Source organism: Scyliorhinus canicula, chromosome 13, assembly GCF_902713615.1.
Source record: "Scyliorhinus canicula chromosome 13, sScyCan1.1, whole genome shotgun sequence".
NCBI lineage: Eukaryota > Metazoa > Chordata > Chondrichthyes > Carcharhiniformes > Scyliorhinidae > Scyliorhinus > Scyliorhinus canicula.
In genome coordinates, this window is record NC_052158.1 from 130,647,601 (window position 1) to 130,669,560 (window position 21,960).

At 47.3% G+C, this 21,960-nt stretch overlaps 1 protein-coding gene across 1 annotated transcript; it reads right to left on the reverse strand.

Annotated features, from left to right (window-relative positions):
* Nucleotides 1-167: 167 nt before the first annotated feature.
* LOC119976169 (kininogen-1-like) lies at nt 168-21,409 on the reverse strand. The gene is made up of 7 exons (XM_038816445.1): nt 21,078-21,409; nt 17,105-17,215; nt 16,050-16,137; nt 14,606-14,781; nt 10,181-10,294; nt 7,973-8,059; nt 168-499 (listed from the first exon to the last, which is right to left on the reverse strand). The coding sequence occupies exons 1-7, from the start codon at nt 21,303-21,305 to the stop codon at nt 245-247; spliced, it is 1,059 nt and encodes a 352-aa protein (XP_038672373.1). The 5' UTR covers nt 21,306-21,409; the 3' UTR covers nt 168-244.
* Nucleotides 21,410-21,960: the final 551 nt, after the last annotated feature.

Below are 21,960 nucleotides of genomic sequence, written 5' to 3' on the forward strand. Positions count from 1 at the left end.
CACAGTGTGCTGCACAAAGAGGCGAGAAAAATCGGCTATGCAGCCGTAGAGCAGCACATCGGGTTTTCTTGCCTCAGCCGGCATTTTGTGTAAAACAGGGAAAATTCCACCCATATTCTGAGAAAGGTGTAGAGCTGATGGAAACAAGGACGGGTAAATTACAACGGTAACCTTTAGTACACTCTTTAATTCATTATTTTATTTTATATTAATGTAAACCAGCAAAGATACAAGTCCTTTATCGTTAAACGTCCTCTAAGTCACTATCACTGAATGCTGTTTGAGTTGGGCTCTTTCCTTCAGCTGGAGGAGCTGTAGTTTGAACCTGTACCAAGGGCTTCCATAGTTTTCCTGGGCACGTCGGAGCTTCCAGAAAACTTGACAGCTGTTCTTCAGCAGAGGTGAGCTGATCTGATTCAGCAGCTGCTGTTGGAGGCAATTGTTCCTGCTGCACAGAGAATGGCCCCCAACCTGCAAGTCCAAATCTCCTGAATATCACCTACGGAGTGAGAGATTTAATGTTATTAACTATCTTTGGAAACAATCAATAATTATAACAGATTGAACTCTATTTCTGGTCAATTTAGAAACATCATCGGTTGTTCTTAGATCCTTGACAAATGCTTTTACTAAAATATGGACCAGTGTCCCTGAAGTGGAAAATTTATCTCAAGATCATTGGCCAGATTCTCCATTCCTGAGACTAATAGCTGGATTTTCCGATTTTGAGGCTGTGGGTGGGATTTCCGATCGTCGATACCAAAATCGCATTCAGTGATTGGCCGTAAAATTCCCCTTTGCACCGTAATCGGGGGCGGCGGCGCTTTCGCGATGCGCCGCCCCCTGAAAAAAGCATACTCGTAGAGTACGCTGCACGTCTTCGGAAAGGTGTCAGCATGTCACCTCAGGCTCTCCCTGATGCTCCCCCCCCCCCCCCCCCCCCCCATGGGCTGAGTTCCCGACAGTGGGGGCCTAGCAGCCCCTGGGCTGGATTCTCCACACCCTGTCGCCGAAATCGCAGCCGGCGCGGGGGCGGAGAATCCATGTTCCAGCACGAAATCAGAACCAGTGCCAGTTCACCGATTCTGTGGCCCCCGGAAAGCAGCGTACTCAGAGAGTACGCCGCGGCGCCTGGAACCTACCCGGGGCCATTGCCAGAGGCTCACTCCGCTATTCTCTGCCCGCGACCAGTCAAAGTCCCGACAGCGTGGAACTAATGTGCTCCAGCTGGTCGGAATACTCGTGTGGAGGCTGCGGTCACAGTCTGCGGCGCACGCCCCGGTCAGGGGTGGGCTGATCGAGAGGCCTTATAGGCAGCCGGTAAATGCTTCTGTGGGCGTTGAGGGCCGGGCGCGCAGCTGATCAGGGGTTTTCTTTTTTGGGTCCAGCTCTGCGGTCCGAGTCTGCCATGGAGCACAGCGCAGCCGCTGGATGCCGCCGGCGTGCGCATGCGTAGCCTCCGACCCGGACGTGCGGGGCTCGTATCTGCAACATAAGCTGCAAGATGTACTCCGGGTCCCTGCAGGGCCGGGAATTCGTGTCCCTTTGATGCCAGTTTTTCTGGCGTGAGACTTTACCGTTTTGACACTGGCGTGGGGACATAGTCCCAATTATGGAGATTGCCGGGTCCGTGGCCAAGCATTCGCACCATGGCATCCTGCGGTGGCTGTGCCATACAAAATGGTGCCGGACGCGCGCAGAGCCGGCCTGATAGATACTGCCCCTCTTGCCACCCTTCACCAGACCCCCCCAGCCCCCGCCGAAGCCCCTTCCCCCCGGCCAGTGAAACAGTTCCTGAACGCAGTCTGCAGCCGGCACGCGAGGCTCCCGAAAACTGTGAGCTCATGCAACCAACGCCGTCGGGAAGTCAGCCCATCGGGGGATGGCCTCAGGTGACATCCTGAAGCCGTCACAACAGCGTGCAGCGTACTCAGTAATTATGCCGTTTTTGAGGAGTGGGAGCAGATCGGAGGGGCCACTGATTCTGCGGCCCCTCAACGCAGCAGAGCAGAGGGCCATGGGCAGCATGGTAGCACAGTGGTTAGCACTGTTGCTTCACAGCACCAGGGTCCCAGGTTCGATTCCTGGCTTGGATTACTGTCTGCTTGGAGTCTGCACGTTCTTCCCGGGTCTGCGGGGTTTCTTCCGGGTGCTCCGGTTTCCTCCCACAAGTCCCGAAAGACGTGCTGTTGGGCGATTTGGATATTCTGCGTTTTCCCTCTGTGTACCCAAACAGGCGCCGGAATGTAGTAACTCGGGGTTTTTAACAGTAACTTCATTGCAGTGATAATGTAAGACTATTTTTGACAATAAAGATTATTAATTAATTAGGATGTGGTCGGCGGACCTGACGAAAGGGCAGTCGCTGAGGTGGAGGTCAGCATTGGACGAGGAAGTGAGACCCAGCTCAGTTCCAGTTCCCATGGCATGTATGTCAAACCCACCCTCACACCCACACCACCCCAACACCCACCCCCACACCTCCCTCACACCCACACCACCCCAGCACCCGTCCCCACACCTCCCTCACACCCACACCACCCCAGCACCCGTCCCCACACCTCCCTCACACCCACACCACCCCAGCACCCGTCCCCACACCTCCCTCACACCCACACCACCCCAACACCCACGCCCACACCTCCCTCACACCCACACCACCCCAACACCCACCCCCACACCTCCCTCACACACACACAACCCCAACACCTACCCCCACACCTCCCTCACCCCCACACCACCCCAGCACCCACCCCCACACCTCCCTCACACCCACACCACCCCAACACCCACGCCCACACCTCCCTCACACCCACACCACCCCAACACCCACGCCCACACCTCCCTCACACCCACAACACCCTCACCCCCACACCACCCCAGCACCCACCCCCACACCTCCCTCACACCCACACCACCCCAGCACCCGTCCCCACACCTCCCTCACACCCACACCACCCCAACACCCACGCCCACACCTCCCTCACACCCACACCACCCCAACACCCACCCCCACACCTCCCTCACACCCACACAACCCCAACACCCACGCCCACACCTCTCTCACACCCACACAACCCCAACACCCACGCCCACACCTCTCTCACACCCACACCACTCCAACACCCACACCCACACCTCTCTCACACCCACACCACTCCAACACCCACCCCCTCACCTCCCTCACACCACCACACACCACACTCACACCCATCACCATCGACATAACACCCTCACCCCCACACCACCCCAACGCCCACGCCCACACCTCCCTCACACCCACACCACCCCAACACCCACCCCCCCACCTCCCTCACACCCACACAACCCCAACACCCACGCCCACACCTCTCTCACACCCACACCACTCCAACATCCACCCCCACACCTCCCTCACACCCACACCACCCCAACACCCACCCCCACACCTCTCTCACACCCACACCACTCCAACACCCACCCCCACACCTCCCTCACACCCACACCACTCCAACACCCACCCCCACACCTCCCTCACACCCACACCACCCCAACACCCACCCCCTCACCTCCCTCACACCCACACCACTCCAACACCCACCCCCTCACCTCCCTCACACCACCACACACCACACTCACACCCATCACCATCGACATAACACCCTCACCCTCACACCACCCCAACACCCACCCCACACCTCCCTCACACCAACACCCCAACACCCACCCCCACACCTCCCTCACACCCACACCACCCCAACACCCACCCCCACACCTCCCCGACACCCACACCACCCCAACACCCACCCCCACACCTCCCTCACACCCACACCACTCCAACACCCACCCCCTCACCTCCCTCACACCCACACCACCCCAGCACCCACCCCCACACCTCCCTCACACCCACACCACCCCAGCACCCACCCCCACACCTCCCTCACACCCACACCACTCCAACACCCACCCCCTCACCTCCCTCACACCCACGCCACCCCAGCACCCACCCCCACACCTCCCTCACACCCACACCACCCCAACACCCACCCCACACCTCCCTCACACCACCCCACACCACACTCACACCCATCACCATCCCCAAAGCACTCTCCCACCCCTGCAGCTACCCCCACCCCTCCCAAAAACACCCTCTCCCCAACATGCCCCCACCACCCCCGGCCATGATGCAATCCTCCATCTTTTCTTGTGTATTTCAGGAGTTATTATCTCCAACACCCTCCCCCACCCCAGAGATACTCATCTCGGTTGGGCATATTATAGTGAAGAGGCTTCTGGTGCGCACCACACACATTCTCCAGTACAGCAGCGGAGGAAGGAACTCCTGAGGGGGCGTAGGGCTGGAGGGCAGGCCAACCTCAGGGACTAGCTGCCATCCAGACGGGTTTCAGGTTTCTGGACTGGACAGTACAATCAATCGTGGAGATGCAGTCTCAGAGCCAGGGACTGCATGAGGGTGTGTTGGCGAGCATCCAGCACCTGCAGGTGCACTTGGAGGAGTCCAACCACGTATATCAGCAGGAGGTGGTGCTAACAATGCCCGCCACCCAGGCCAACACCGCATTGGTGGCATTCACAGTGGAGGCCTTCCGGCGACTGTTTCGACCATGGATCAACATGTCCAAGGCCAATGCCACACTGTGCAGGTGGTGGCCAGGACAGGGCTACCCTCTGACAGGCAGCCATACGGCTGGTGGAATTCTGCAGAACCTGAGGCCAAGGTGGGTGGTCAGTGGAATGCGCAGTAAGCTTTACAGATGAATAACTGGATTGGGAAGGTTCTCCTTTGAGGACAGACCAGGCTTGCATCCACTGGAGTTTAGAAGAGTAAGAGGAAACTTGATTGAAACATATAAGTCTGTATTCTCATTTGATAGACTGAGGGGTGGATTCTCTATTTGAGAGACTAAGTTGGTGCTAGGATTGAATTGGGAGTTTGGGATGTCCGCCGATCCTGAGTGTTCGCCAGTCACGGAGGCATTCAGGACATGCTAATGAGCCAGCACCCTCGCCATGTAAAACAAGTGCAATTCCAACTCACACCGGCATTGGATTTGATGGGGTAGGGATTGGCACTCGAGAGCTGCACGACCTGGAGCTGCATATATACACACCCCACTCCCCACACAATCCCATTGCAGCCAAGAGAAGGTGGCAGAGGCGGTGGGCCCCAACGCGAGGACCGGCCAACAGTAGCAAAAGAAGCTGCATGATTTCCTCAGGGCATCCTGTGTGAGTCACCACCTCTGTGCCCCTGGCATCACTCTACCCCACAACCCACACCCTATGCGGCCCTACCAGGCAGACATGCTGAGGTACATCAGGTGGAGGTAGAAATCACTGAGGTGGCCGACAGTCAGAGTGTGACCCAACCCCAGGGATTAACTGCCATCGTGGGCCTCTGGAAAGGGCATTCCCATCAATGCTGGACATTCAGATGCAGAGTCGGGGACTACATGAGGGGGTGTCAATAACCTTCCAACGCCTGTAGGTGCAGTTGAAGGAGGTGCTGCCAACACTGCATGCCACCCAGGCCAACATGGCATGGGTAATATCACAGTGAAAGCCTTTGTTGCGACGGTCACACCCATGGGTCAAGATGTGTAAGACCTGGGGCACGCCGTGCGGGCAATGGCTGAGGTGCAGGATAAGGCAGCCCAGTCACAGGCAGCCATGTAGCCAGACCACGTGGATGTTGCTGCGGTGCTCCAGAGCGTGGCCCAGTCACAACGGGTCATGGCTGAGGCTGCCGAGATAATTGGCTGGGCGCCAGCTCACCTGAGCCAGTCACAGAGTGACGTGGCACAGTCCCAGAGGGACATGGCCCAGTCTCTGTGTTCCATAGCCATGGGCATTGAGACCCAGGTCAAGGCGAGAGCGGACCTCCAGGATTGGCAGCGCCAGGTGACGGCTGAGGACCCGGAGCTCGCTCCTTCCGCACCCCAATCCCAAGGAGTAGCCCAGGGGCCATTGGGCACCCAAAGGGAGGAGGAAGTGAAGTGACCCGTTCTGATGACACCCACAGGAGAAGTCCTAGAACACCGAAGCGCCTCTGAATCCCCCCAACTGTCCCTGGCACAGCCGAAGGGCAGCGGCGGTACAGGATGGCACTTCATCACGTGTGATACCCAGAAGATGGGTATTTCCTGGCATAAAATGCCACCATTTTCAAACCAGCGTGGGAACATGGTCTCCAAATCAGAGAATCCAGCCCAGGATTTCCCATTGAAGTCAGAAATTAGAAGATTTTTTTTTCTGAGAGACTTGAGTGTTTGAAACTGGCTTACTCAAAGGGCAGTGGCAAAAGACAGAGTTAGATAGATTCTTGAGAAAGAAGCATGGGGAAAGGTTAGTGTGGGTAAGTAGGAATGTGAAGTTGAAGGTACAATCAGATCAGTCATGATTGTATTGAATGGTGAAGCAGGCTTGAGGGGCCAAGTGGCCTACTCCTGCTCTTAATTCATCTGTTCACATGTAGGTTTCCTAGGCCCAACCATCTTCAACTACCTAATCAATGACCTTTATTCAATCATAAGATCAGAAGTAAGGATGTTCGCTGATGATTGCACAATATTCAGCTCCATTCCTGACTCCTCAGATGCTAAAGCAGTCCATGTCCAAAGGCAGCTGAACAATATCCAGGCTTGGGCTGACATTCATGCCACGCAACTGCCGGGCAATGGCCAACTCCAACAAGAGATAATCAAAACATTGGCCCTTGACGTTCAATGGCATTACCTCACTGAATCCCCCACTATCAACATGCTAGGTGTTACCATTGACCACAAGCTGAACTGGACTAGCCATATAAATATTGTGGCTACAAGGGAAGGTCAGAGGCTAGGATTCCTACAGCAAGTAACTCACCTCTTGACTCCACAAAGCCAGTCCACCTTCTACAAGGGTCAAGGCAGGTGTGTAATGAAACACTCTCCACTTGCCTGGATGAGTGTAGCTTAAGAAGCTTGACACCACCCAGCACAGAGCAACCCACTTGATTGGTACTCCTTCCACAAACATTCACTCCCTCCATGACCGATGAGCAACAGTGTGTGCCTTCTACAAGTTGTACTGCAGGAACTCGCCAAGGCACCTTAGGTAGCACCTTCCCAACCCATAACGACTGCCAACTGGAGGGACAAGAGTAACAGCTACTTGGGAACACCGCCACCTGGAGGTTCCTCTCCAAGTCACTCTTTATCCTGACCTGGAAATATATCGCTGTTTCTTCACTGTAGCTGGGTCCAAATCCTGGAACTCGTTCCCTAATAGCGCCTTGGGTGTACCCACACCTTAGGAACTGCAGGGTTTCAAGAAGGCAGCTCACCAAGTTGTTATTGACTAGACAGCTCTGAATCCACAGCTCATTCCTGAATGCTTTTTCTTCCAATATTGGAAGAAATCATTTGGTAGTTGCAGCCACAAAACTAGCCTCAGATTTGTCAAAATAAACTATTACTTTGAGCTTTAATTATAAATAAAAAATAAATAAAAAATATAGACAGTGAAACTTCAAAATTAGCAAAACAATAACTTTGAACTATCTTGTCGACGAGTCAGTGGAACGATGCTATATTATGATACAATAAGGCTGACAGAGATGTGGCTTTAGCTGTGACATTTTAGGAAGCTGAACAATCCTGGGAACAAAACATTCAGGAGGAGGGGATAGAGTGGGAAAAAAGAGAGGGATAGAGATGTTAATCCAGTCCAAATCTAAGATTTGAATACAGGGATTAAGTAAAGCAGGGTTTAAAAACTATATCCTCGGTGCTGTGAAAAATTTGACTCGTTACCTTGCATTTTCGATTCACCAGAAGTGGAACCAATTTGTTTCGGACTAGCTAGCAAATTCAGTTAACTTAATCAGTTAACCTAAAACGGTCATAAATGATTATTTTTTTCAAGTACCGACAACAAATGAAATTCATACAGAGATATATACATCCAGGAAAAGATTAATTTTTGGGATTACCGGTTTAGGTGGAGTAGTGTCGCAGGTCACATCTACATGGGTATAATTCAACCAACTCTGTATGAACACAGTTGAGTGACAGAAGAGCTGGGGAAAAAAATAAATGATTCATTTTTAAAAGTGTGACCATATAACAGGAAATAATTTATTTTCCTTAGGTGAAGGACTAGTTCCACTTTTAATGTAACGTTCCTTTAGGCATTACTTTAACTAACTTGTTAACTTGGAAATATCAGCTCTATGCATGTTGCAAGGTAAAATTAACCCACTTAAAATTAATCTGCTGGAAAACTTGTGGGGTGAAATGATGCTATACATTTATACAATGCAAACACTCAGCACATTCATATGAGATTATTTTATCCATTACTTTACTTGCAGGAATACCCCATGTATTTTAGCAATCAGAGCCATGCCCACTCAAATTTGTAAAGGATGAGTGTATTCATATGTCATATACTTGATCCCTCAGCTTTGAATTGTCCATCCAGAAAATAAGCTTTCTTATCATCATTGAAATTTAGCCTTGGCAGTGATTGTTTTCAGGTTTTAAGTGGATTTTCCTCTACTTTTAATTTTTTTTTTTTAAATTTAGATTACCCAATTATTTTTTCCAATTAAGGGGCAATTTAGCGTGGCCAATCCACCTACTCTGCACATTTTTGGGTTGTGGGGGTGAAACCCACGCAGACACGGGAAGAATGTGCAAACTCCACACGGACAGTGACCCAGAGCCGGGATCGAACCTGGGACCTCAGCGCCGTGAGGCGGTTGTGCTAACCACTAGGCCACCGTGCTGCCCTTGATTTTCCTCTACTTTACCACCGAACATTAGGCTGTTCAGTTGAGGAAAACCACTGTAAATAGGGAAAGGCGGCTTACAGTTTTCTACTGTCCTCTACTGGTCACTCTGTTACCGCCTCACCGTAATGGGTGACACGGTAACACTGTGGTTCACACAGTTGCTTCACAGCTCCAGGGTCCCAAGTTCAATTCGCGGCTTGGGTCACTATCTGTGAGGAGTCTGTACGTTCTCCCCGTGTCTGCGTGGGTTTCCTCCTGGTGCTCCAGTTTCCTCCCACAGTCCAAAGACATGCAGGTTAGGAGGATTGACCTTGCTAAAGTCCCCCTTAGTGTCCAAAAGGTTAGGTCGGGTTACTGGATTTATGGGGTTAGGGTGGAGGCGTGGGCTTAAGTCAGGTGCTCTTTCCAATGACTCGATGGGTCGAATGGCCTCGTTCTGCTCTGTGGATTCTATGATTCAATCAAGATTTTAGAGAGCGTGAAGAAAAGATTTGTAAAAGTGGATCCAGCATAAGTGACATTGGGTAAACGGAGAAACTATGGCTAACATTTGGAGAAGAGGTTGAGAGCAGATTTGAAAGAAGTGCTCAAAATCAGAATAGATAGAAAAGAAATGATCCCTTTGTTAGAGCTGTCAAGAACCAGAGTCACAGAAATATTTGCCAAAAGAATCAAGGGAAACATGAGATAATAATCGATAAGCGCCTGAAGGTAAAATATTTTCAGAGTTATGGGGAATATGCAGGGAATGCCATGCATGGGCCAAATAGTCTCCTTCTGTGCAGTAAACATTCTATGATACTCACATCCCCCTCATCTCACAATCTTTCTTAATTTACATGTACCAAATGATTAAAGAATGCACCTCCTGCTTTCCCCTGCCCCCTTGGGTCTTTCTCCCTCCAGGTACCCAGGAGCTGCAACCTGAGCAGCCACTGGTGAGAAAGAAAGAGGTGGAAGTGCAGGAAGACAGTGATGGTGAATAAGCACTGTTGCCCTCTCTCAAACTCACAGCTATCAGCTCAGACACTGAGGCTACAGCTATTTTCGAGAATACCCGAAAGGCCTGGTCAGCACACAAGGCATGCCTGGCCTGCAGTCAGATTAGTGAACACTATTACAGCCTTGACAAGTGAGCAGGAACTGCCTAGAACGTAGTGGCAAATGTAAAGTGTGGAGTTGATAACCAAGAATGAGGATGGAGGAAATAGGGCTGTGAAGGTTTAACAGGTTGTGGTGGCAGTAATTTTATGTTGGTCTTTTGTCTTTCCCTTAGGCCTAAGAATACCTTAGACGGTGGCGATTTAACTGCAGCCACACAACAAACACTAACAATTCTGACATTTCAAACTATCTTGCACGTGATCTGTCCACAAGGTATTATGGAAACACACTTTTACTCACTTTGATGCCAGCAGCTTTTACATCGCATTCATCAGAAATATTATCAGAATCTTCCTTGCTGCATTCACTTTCCTTCATTGAGAAGGCTAATTTGTATTTAATTCCAGCCACCACCTGAGAATAAATTTTACATCATCAGTGCAGAATTTCTGTGAATAACATCACACAATTATCATTAGAACGGTCTTTGTTTTGTCTCAGTGTTTAGTTTTTTGCAGCTCTTTAAAAATATGTTTTCCTGTGGATAACGCAGACAGAAAATCATTTTAGATACAGCAGGCGAATTGAGGCACAGCGACATCTTTTAGAACATAAAATGAAAAGGACTTTAAAGAGTATTGGACAGGATTCTCCGTCCCGCCACACCTGTTTCCGGTGCAGCGCGTCCCCACGGGCAGCGGGATTCTCCGTCCCGGCAGCCGGCCATTGGGGTTTCCCATTGTGGACACCCCCACACCGTTGGGAAATCCGTGGGCGCGAGTGCGCTGCCAGCGATGTCGCCGAAGGAGAATCCAGACTATTATCATTTTACCATTATTCAAGAGAAGATTGAGAGGGAGATAATCCAGAACTCTGAAAAACAAAGGGATGAACGTCCTATTCAACCACTGGGCAGAATCGGCTAGTGGTAAATCACATCACCTGATTTTTGTTTCCAAATGTCTATGCACATGTGCACACTTTGCAATTGGCGAATTGTCCCCAGATGTTATACATGATAGAAACTTAATCAGTAGTTGTGGTTGGACATAAATGATGGAAGGAGTTATCAACAGTGCTAGCAAGTGGCACTTACTCAGCAATAACCTGTTCACGGATGCTCAGTTTGTGTTCCGCCAGGTCACTCAGCTCCTGACCTCATTACAGTCTTGGTTCAAACATGGACAAAAGAGCTGAATGCCAGAGGTGAGGTGACAGTGACTGCCCTTGACATCAAGGCAGCATTTGACCAAGTATGACATCAAGGAGCCCTAGATAGACTTGAGTCAATTGGAATCAGGGGAAAACTCTCAACTGGTTGGAGTCATACCTGGCAGAAAGGAAGATGGTTGTGGTGGTTGGAGGTTAATCATATCAGCTCCAGAACATCAGTCAGGAGTTCCTCAGTGTAATATTCAAGGCCCAACCATCTTCAGCTCCTTCATCAAAGACCTTCCTTCCATAATAAGGTTAGAAGTGGGGATATTTGCAGATGACTGCACAATGCTCACCACCATTTGCCATTCATCAGATAATGAAGCTGTCCATGTCCAAATACAGCAAGACCTGGACAGTATTTAGGTTTGGCCTGACAAGTGGAAAGTTACATTTACCCCACTTAAGTGCCAGGCAATGATCATCTCCTACAACAGAGGATCTTACCACCACCCCTTGACATATAATGGCATTATCATCGCTGGATCCCCCACCATCAACAACCTCAGGGTTATGATTGATCAGAAACTGAACTGGACTAGCCATAGGGGCTGGTTTAGCTCACCAGGCTAAATCGCTGGCTTTTAAAGCAGACCAAGCAGGCCAGCAGCACGGTTCGATTCCCGTACCAGCCTCCCTGGACAGGCTCCGGAATGTGGCGACTAGGGGCTTTTCACAGTAACTTCATTGAAGCCTACTCATGACAATAAGCGATTTTCATTTCATATTAATACCGTGGCTGCCAGGGAAGGTCAAAGGGTAGGAATCCCATGGCGTGTAACTCACCTCCTGAGCCCCAAAGCCTCTCCACCATTTACAAGGCACAAGTCAGGAGTGTAATGGAATAATCTCCACTTGCCTGGATGAGTGCAGCTCCAAAAACACTCAAGAAGCTCAATACCATCCAGGACAAAGCAGCCCGCTTGATTGCTCCTCTTCCACATTAAAACCCTCCACCCCCGACAAACAGTGGCAGCCATGTGTACCATCTACAAGATGCACTGCAGTATATCATCAAGGTTCCTTATGTAGCATCTTCCAAATCTACAACCACTGCCATCTATAAGGACAAGAGCAGCAGATACCTGGGAACCCCACCACCTGGAGGTTCCCCTCCAAGTCACTCACCATCCTGACTTGGAAATATATCGCTGTTCCTTCACTGGGGCAACAGCCTAAAATCCCTTCCCTAATAGTACAGTGGATGCACCTACACCTGAAGGATTGCAGCAGTTCAAGAAGGCAACTCACTACCACCTTCTGAAGGGCAGCTAGGGATGGGCAATAAATGCTGGACTAACCAGTGACACCCATATCCCATAAAATAATTTTTTTTAAAAGCCCAATCCTTAGTTGGTTCCTCAATATACAGCTCCAGAAAACCATCTCATACACACTCCTCCACAGCAATGGATTTAGTTAACCCAGTGCCCATCCCCTGCGGTTTTCCTCCCCATCCGATGCATCCTACGTCTTGCCTCACCACATCATAATTGCCTTCCCCCAGATATAACTCTTGCCCTGCGGTATATACCTATCCCTTTCCATTACTAAAGTAAACGTAATCGAATTGTGGTCACTATCACCAAAGTGCTCACCTACCTCCAAATCTAACACCTGTCCTGGTTCATTACCCAGTACCAAATCCAATATGGCCTCGCCTCTTGTTGGCCTATCTACATACTGCGTCAGGAAACCCTCCTGCACACATTGGACAAAAACGGACCCATCTAAAGTACTCGAACTATAGTGTTTCCAGTCAATATTTGGAAAGTTAAAGTCCCCCATAACAACTACCCTGTTACTTTCGCTCCTGTGCAGAATCATCTTTGCAATCCTTTCCTCTACATCTCTGGAACTTTTCGGGGCCTATAGAAAACCCCTTAACTGTTTCTAAACTCAGCCCATACTACTTCAGTAGTTGAGTCCTCATCAAACGTCCTCTCAGCCACCGTAATACTGTCCTTGACTAACAATGCCACCCCCCTACCCCCCCTCCCCCTCTCTTACCACCTTCCCTGAGCTGACTGAAATATCTGAACCCCGGCACCTGCAACAACCATTCCTCTCCCTGCTCTATCCATGTCTCCGAAATGGCCACAACATCAAAGTCCCAGGTGCCAACCCACGCCGCAAGCTCACCCACCTTATTCCGGATGCTCCTGGCATTAAAGTAGACGTACTTTAAACCACCTTCCTTCCTGCCGGTACACTCCTGCAACTTTGAAACCTTACTCATGAACATTACCACTACATTTGTGGCCTATAAACCATTCACACCAATGTTTGCTGTTCCTTGCTGTTTATTAGCTCTGAAGAAACTGTTTCTACATCACTATCATTTAACCTATGATCCTCTCTCTCTAATGTACTGATCTTGTCCCTTATTAACAGTACTACCCCACCTCCTTTTCCCACTGCCTGTCCTTCCTAAATGACCTACATCCCTGAATATTCAGTTCCCGGATCTAGTTTCCCTATAAACACATCTCCGTAAAGGCAATTATATCACACCCATGTACCTTCATTTGCACCTTCAAGCCATCTACCTTGTTGCAAATGCTGTGTGCATTCAGATAGAGTTGCCTTAATGCTGTCTTTTAATATTATTCTGCATTCTGATATTATTTGAGGCTTGCCTTCATTTAATTTCCTCCTTCTGCTTTTCTCCCTCCAACATGAGCTTCCCTCCAACATGAGCGTTCTCTTGTGTTCCCATCCTCCTGCCAATCTAGCTTAAACCCTCCTGTCCGAAAAATATCTATTGAAGTTAAAAAATTAAAAATGAACAAACATATAATAGGAAACAGGAAAACAAAATCAAGAAAATAAAATAATGGTGAACAGGATGAATTCTTAAAAGTAAAATTGCATTTTAGGAACTTATTTTAATGGCTCAGTGTCAATAATATCGGAATAAAGCTATTGTGACATCAAGTAGTTCTCTCAATGTAATATTACTTTTGACTCAGGATAAGAATGAGCTGAAGTCTTCCAAAGACTTTCAGCTGAAAGAGAAAAATGGACAAGCAATATTAGGCTTTAGGAAATGCTTGCTAAATATTTGGTTCAAAATGGAATTAAAGGTCACATGGTAAATAGAGAAAGGCTCTGTGCTGACAGTACATTAGGAATTTAACCTGCAGAAAATGACTTGTCAGGATTGAACAGTACATCTCATTTGAGACAAAACATCTCAATTTTCACATGATTGACTTTAGAGGTCAGAGAATATTTTCCGAACTTTTACTCCGAATGTGAAATGCGGTTGCTGGAGTTCGTGAAATGGAAGTTGCATAGTTCTGTGGAAGAAAAACCTTGCTGGGCATTTCTTTTATCCCATCATTTTTTCACATGTATATTTTACACCTGTACCACAATAGAGACTCAGATGAGATCTGCCCTCTCAGCCGGGGACAAAGAAGATCGATCAGATGATCAGAAGCAGACAACCCAGAAATACAAAAGAAAATGACTAATCATCAATATGTTTACAGTGAAAGGTCTAACCTGGTGGGAAAAGCTGAATACTTTGTCTTGCTGAAAGTAATTTGTGTAGTTGCTCTCGGCGTTATACTTTACAATAGCATGCTTAACTGTCTGATTTAATTCGGGATGGTTAGTTGGCAGTTTCACTGAACATCCAAGACAGGGTGCAATTTCTGGAACAATTGGTGAATGGTGATCTGGGAAGCAATGTCATAGACAATTAGTGCGAAGCTCAACAGCTGAAATAATTTACATTGTAAACAACAATTAATCTGCATTATAGAATCACAGAGGTTATTCAGTCTATCACACCTGTTCCGGTTTCCTGAAAGAGCTCTTAATTTATTCTTATTCCTCTGCCCTTTCTCCACAACCCTTTCAATGTTACGTTTTACCAACTTCCTTTATAAACCCCTGTTATTGATTTCTTTCCATCACTGTTTCTTGTATGCCATTCCATTTTTTTATAACATAAATTTAAAGTGCCCAATTCTCTTCTTTTTCCAATTAAGGGGCAATTTAAGCGTGGCCAATCCACCTACCCTACACATTTTTAGGTTGTGGGGGTGAGACCCATGCAGACACGGGGAGAATTTGCAAACTCCGCATGGACACTGACCCGGGGCCGGGATCGAACCCAGGTCCTCGGTACCGTGAGGCGACAGTGTTAACCACTGTGCCACCATGTCGCCCTACCATTCCAGATTTTTAGCAAAACTTTCAAATAGAAAAGTTCTCCCAGTCACTCATCCTTTGTTTGTTCTTTAATATATACCGATGAAGGTTTATCTCATATGTTCCATTTGTGTTGTATGATTAGGAGAACTAGTTTGGCTCAATTTGTAGAATTCTCTCCGCTGAGTTAGGAGGTCTTGGACTAAATTCCCTGCAAGTCTTCAGCACAAAGGGATCCAGTTTCCTCGAGATGTAAAGCAGAATCTCAGTAACATGAAAATGAAAATCGCTTATTGTCACGAGTAGGCTTCAATGAAGTTACTGTGAAAAGCCCCTAGTCGCCACATTCCGGCGCCTGTTCGGGGAGGCTGGTACGGGAATCGAACCGTGCTGCTGGCCTGCTTGGTCTGCTTTAAAAGCCAGCGATTTAGCCCAGTGAGCTAAACCAGCCCCACATCATTTGGGGCAACACAAAAGATCGACAAATCTTTTTGGTAAATCAAAACCAAAAATGTTTATATTTTCTGTGCTCTTTTACATTGTTCAAGATTCAATTCACACAAGATAGGTCCTTTCCATATTGAAATAGTGAGATTCCACCAATTGTGCTGGTTTTGGGAGAAATTTCATAACACATTAATTTTCTCAGGAATATTGGCAACGATTGGTACTTCTGAAAGTTTTTCCATATCAAAGATTATTTCATTTACTAAGAGGTGGATTAATGTACACCAGTTAAACCATGAAGTGGTTTCATTTTTTAATCTGGCCTGATATCACTGCCTCATACCTGAATATATGGTGCAATTGTGTTCCGTCACTTCAGTTCTTCTTTGGGTTTTATGGATGTACACATTCGACTCACAATGACCTGTAGACTAAAATATCCGAATTAGGAAAAAGGCTGCAATTTACATGTAGAAAATCGTCCAAACATCAAAGATATCAGTTTGATTGAAATATTAAATATTGCAGCAAATGACTGAGTCTGAATGCATTCAGATGACCAATTCTGGTTGTCCACATGCCACTATCTCGGATCTTTTAGGAGCTGCCAGCGGCCATTTGACCGCCAGCCGACTGATCAGTGAATACACAAATCCAGAGCTCAATACAATGGCAATAGCTAAATGGCTGGACTGGGCAAGCATAAGGCTGTCACTTCTCAGGACTGCAGCCCATGTCAAGCATCTACCCTTTGCCCTTTCATTGTACAATTAACATCTAAAGGGTGAAACCAAACAGTCTAGATACTTGCATTCATATAGTGCCTTTCACAACCTCAGATGTCCCAAAGCACTTTACAGCTAATGAAGTACTTCTGAAGCATAGTCTCTGGTGGTGTAGGAAATGGAAATTAGGCAACGCAGCCAACTGCAGCTCCTTCCCAGGACCCCATAAACTACTCTCCTATTGAAAACAGGTCCATTTTTCAAGCCTTGCTTCATACTTATATTTCCCCACACCAGGCGGTATCCGAGTGCATCTGTGCTTTACCTTCTCAAATAACCTTTCATTAGGCCAGGAATTTTCTCCGAGGTGTTTGCCCAACAGCTCATCAACCGCCTCCACCCCCCCCCCCCCCCATCCCACCAACCACTATGCCCTGTAACTGTGGTAACTGTGCCCAAAACACAAGAGAAACTGTTGATGTGAAGAAATGGGGTTCCTGCTACACTTCAGTGAAGACACTGTAATGGACCTAAAACAAGCTCTGAAGAAATTCCCAGCCTAAAGAAGCCTCCAGAAACCCTACTGACTGTGATGTCAAAACAATGTTGCGAAAGTTGGAATTGTTTGCCATTTGTGAAGGGGGCTTTAAGAATTGATAATCAGAAAGCTTACAGCTTTTCCAGATGCACCATAGCCACATTCTTTCCAGCGTTTTCCATTTCCAACAGGGCAATCTGTTTCTTGGATAGAAAACTCAACAAAATATCGTCTTCCGAGCAATCCCTGTGAAGAACAGATTTATGTCAGACAAGTATTCTTGATTCTCAAACCGAAACATTGAAATGGAATTCAGGTAAAAATTCTTTGCACCATTAGGTGTAATTTTACGCTGATGGAATTTATGGTCCCCCTGAAGTCAATGGATATTTGAATGGCTCAGCACATTTTATCACCCCCCCCCCCCCCCATAATGCTGAGGCCCTAAAATTCAACCTTGTTTTATCAGGATTCTACAATTTCTGTGCTACTTCTTGAGTGGTTTTAAATTAATACAATGGCTAATAGTCTATATTTTAAAATGCTGTACGCTGCAAAATAATTATTGAAGCAACAGACATCATGCAGCAAACTATTGTTTCTTGTGCAAAGCAGTATAGTGTGAGGAATTTCAAATGCAAAGTTTATAAGTTTGTTATGTTTTGACAGTGTCTGTTGAAGGCAAAATGGAGTAGTTTAAGGGAGTCATGTGACCCTCTCTAAATCCTGTTGATGACTGGGTTGATTGGTGATTCACTTTTCCTTGGAGATGCACTTTGAGAGGAGAACAGACCCTTGTAGGAATCTCACAGGCAGGTCAAAAAATTGAAAGAGAGAGCAAAGAGATAGAGGCAGAATTCAAATAGGAGTTTGTGCAAAGATTGAAAAGACCAATTGTGAGGATTTAAACAAGGCTGGAAGATTCAACTAGCTTTGGATTGTGGGAAGAATGTCTAATGTAACTCACACTGTGAAAGTTAGGTCAGGGATCAGATGTTATCCGGCTGGAAAGGAAAAAGGAAGCAAGCCACCGTGAGCTGAGAATAGCTTTGGATTGGTTCCTGGAGAATGAAGTGTCCAACTAAGGACAAAGTAAAGTATAATTATGGGGGGAAATTTTTAATCATTTTAAAAGTTAAATATGGAAACGTGTTTAGAGTCTAAGTTGTTTAGAAAAATAGTGCTTAGTCAATATTGCATTCAGTTTGTTTGTTTGTTACAATAAAAGTCTTAAAACTCAAAATCTTTTTATGCGATCCTTTCAGTCAGCCACTGGAAATTTGAATAGCTGCCTCGTGGCGCTGAGGATCTGGTTTCGATCCGGGCCCCGGGTCACTGCCCATGAGGAGTTTGCACACTCTCCCCCTTTTTGCATAGGTCTCACCCCCACAACCCAAAGATGTGCAGGATAGGTGAATTGGCCACGCTAAATTACCCCTTAATTGGAAAAAAAAAATTGGATACTTTGAATTAAAAAAAATAATAAAACATTTCGGAAGCGATTCAACCAAAATCTTTCTAAGTGTCATTTTGGGCAGGTTTGGTGGGGTGTTCCCCGTCAGCTTTTTGGGTGAGTTGGGTGAGATTGGGTGAAGTTAAATAGGAGACTCTTTATTGTTAAATTATGAGCCCTAACTCTAGTCTCTCCCACAAAGAGAAAAATTAGAGTCATCAATTTCAGCATCTATGACTGCTTTCATAAAGTTAATCATTGTTGACATCTGATGCTGAGCCTTCATACAGCGAGCAGCAAAAGGCCAGTTTTTCACCAGGTGTTCATAGTTCATTTACATTTTAAGCCAGCTGCCTTGGCTTCCTAGAGATCGGGGCCCTTTAAAAATGGTTCCCGACCTACAAGGGCTGTCCTGCCCCGCCATTTTAGGTCCTGAACATCTCTTTCCCAACGGGAATCTCCCCAAGCTCTAAACAAATAGCCAAGGCTGGAATTCTCTGTTCGGGAGTCGAAGTACACACGCCAGCAGAGAATCAGGACTGGTTCCCATTGACATTAAGAGCCATTTGACATGCCATTCCATTGTACTTAGAATTTCTTTTCCAAAATTAGGTTTTCCGTGCCATTCCATAGCATGCCGGGATCGATGCTGCAACTGAGTGTGTGGGGAGAACCCATTTCTCGGACAGGTCCTGCACCTCTGGAGGTGCTCCAATCTCCATCAGCTGCTGCAGCAATGCCCCCCCAATCCCTACCACAGATTGCAGGCAAGGCACCATCCCACCCTAATCACTGGCAGGGCCCCTCTTCTCAGAACCCCCTTCAGGCTCCCAGGCCCCGCATTCAACCCCACTCATCCCCCCTTTAACCCCGAGACCCGTCCTTCATCTGCACGGACTCCCCACCTCATCCCTCAAGACGCCCCCCCAGCCTTCCCATTCCCCCTATTCAGGCCCCGCTTCATGCTATCGCTAACCTGAGGAATATGGTAAGTACCCTCCCAACAATTGCTGCCAGGATGTGGAGGGGGGGTCCTTCTGTGGGAGGTGGGTGTCAGGGAGGCTTGTGCTGAATCTACTCATTTGTTCTCAATAAAGAACAGTCTGATTCTACCCATTTGAAGGCTCAGTGAGCTGTCAATCACATTGCTTTTAGCAGGTCATGGAGATTGAATTTCAATGTGAACAATCCAGTTCAAAGCATTGAGCCTCCTAGATATACATACCGGAGTGAATTCCCCACCTCACCCAGCCGTGTGTTTCTCAGCAACACAACGTCACTGGTGTGAGGATTCTTCATTCCTGCCGCTGGCCAATGGGATTTCCCATTGTGAGCACCCCACACCACCGGTAAACCCACGGGCTGTCAGTGGAACAGAGAACCCCACAAGCAGAGAATTCAATACCCCTGAATTGGGAGTCCCCCCACAGAGGGACCCCATGAATAGGGAGACACCCCACAGGGACCATCTGAATCGTGACAGGAAATGGAGAACCCTGGCCCAAGTGTGGGTGGATTGCGATCTGGATCATGCCGTTCCATCTGGTTGGAATCTCACCGCTTTTCCCACTTGGCTAACACTTTGAAATTTCATTGGGAGAATTGTGCCCAGTGGGATTTGATACGACAGTAACCTGGCACTCTTATCTGGTTTATAACTCTCCTTCAAGTGCAATGAATCCCCAACTCAAAAATACTTGGTGGTCTTGCTGAGAAGCTGTACTAATTCTAAGTGGATCACTAAACAGTGAATCAGTAACATGGCATGGTGGTCCAGCATGGCAATGCAGTATGTTGGGCACCATGCTGGTGAAGCATGGAGGTGTAATGGTGTGGTATATTTGAGCTCCAATACATTGGGTCACGTCACTGCAAAATATACGTTTGTCTGTTTTATTTCCACAAACCTAGTTCTTGAACCCAGCTACAGTGCAGTACATGTGTTGAGCAGAAACAAAGTAATGGAAAGATTTAGGTGGCAAATCTCCTCCCGATGGTCAGGTAAAAATGGCTAATACCGGATAGCACAGTGGTACAGTGGTTAGCAATGCTGCTAACCAGGGACCAGGACCCATGTTCAATTCCGGCCACTGTCTGTGTGGAGTTTTTTACGTTCTCCCCGTCTCTCTGTGGGTTTCCTCCAAGTGCCACAGTTTCCTTCCACAGTCCAAAGATGTGCAGGTTAGGTGGGATTGGCCTTGCTAAATTGCCCCCTAGTGGCCAGAGCTGTGCAGGTTAGGTTACAGGGACAGAGCAGGTGGATTGGGGAGTGGCCATGGGTAGGGTTGTCTTTCGGAGGGTCAATACAGACTCGATGGGCCAAATGGCATCCTTCTGCACTGTGGGGATTTCCTCCCACAAGTCCCGAAGGACTTGCTTGTTAGGTGAATTGGACATTCTGAATTCTCCCTCTGTGTATCTGAACAGGTGCCGGAATGTGGCGACTCGGGGATTTTCACAGTAACTTCATTGCAGTGTTAATGTATGCCTACTTGTGACTCCAATAAAGATTATAATTATGCCATGGGTTGACACAGGGCACAAATTATATTAAAAAGAGACAGAAAATGTATTACAATATCATAAAGCAAAGTAAAGCCATAACATGATTTGCATGCAAACATTGCACAAGATCAGAATGAAAGAATTGCCCACCTGTGCTTCAGCGTCAATGACTCTGTGAAGAGCATATTGATGGCCATCTTTCAGCTCAGCATTGAATTTACGAAGGGTGAGATCCACAGCACCGAAAACTTCTGGATTATCACAACTAATGGGATATGGTGAAGTATCATCAGTTTCCTCAGGTTCAATTACAGGTTCCGATTCTGCATTAGCAAGTATCAGCTGAATAGTGAAGAATGCGATGCATAGCAGCTTCATCCTGGCTAACGGATGTACAGACTACACTACCTCCAAACAGGTATCAGCACTAAAGTGAGATCAGGGTGTTAAGCTGCTTTCTGTCTGTCATTCATGTCAATAGGAAGTCTGGCAAAGCCACCCTTCCAGTAAATACCTGAATGTGCTTGTGCAACATGCCTTCTATTTGTTCTACCATACTTAAACAAATTAACATAACTGTAGTAAGAAATGGCCTTGCTCTCCAGATAAGAAAACAAATATTTCAACATCTGTGCCACACTGCCTCCTCATTCTCCTTTAGTCCACATACAATGTCACCAAATTTGACCACTGACAGACAGAAGTAATGGCACTGTGCATTGCTGGGCACAGGTCGTGCATATTTAATTGCGAAACGTCATCACATTTCTTTGAAAAGACTGAAGTTTTTTAAATTGCTAATTAGCATAATGAACAGACTACCACACTGAACATTGTTATGTGAATTGGTCATCACACTGACGACATTCAGATGTCTATGAAATAAAAACATAGCAAAAAATTCATTTCTTGCTTCTATAATCTACACGTATGAAGTAGCCACAGCAGCAAACAGTAGTGCATGATAATATGGAAGTCTGAGTTGACAAATGTTTAGTAACATTCTCACCTTCTTTATCAATTCAATTTTTAA

Bases quoted from the DNA above. Each gene is read 5' to 3' on its own strand.
- LOC119976169 (XM_038816445.1), bottom strand. From the start codon at position 21,305: ATGAAGCTGCTATGCATCGCATTCTTCACTATTCAGCTGATACTTGCT. The intron at 17,216-21,077 runs GTGGGCAATTCT...TGTTCTTCACAG, and splicing joins TCATTGACGCTGAAGCACAG to GGATTGCTCGGAAGACGATA. The intron at 16,138-17,104 runs GTAAGCTTTCTG...CGGATATTTTAG, and splicing joins ATGGTGCATCTGGAAAAGCT to TCTACAGGTCATTGTGAGTC.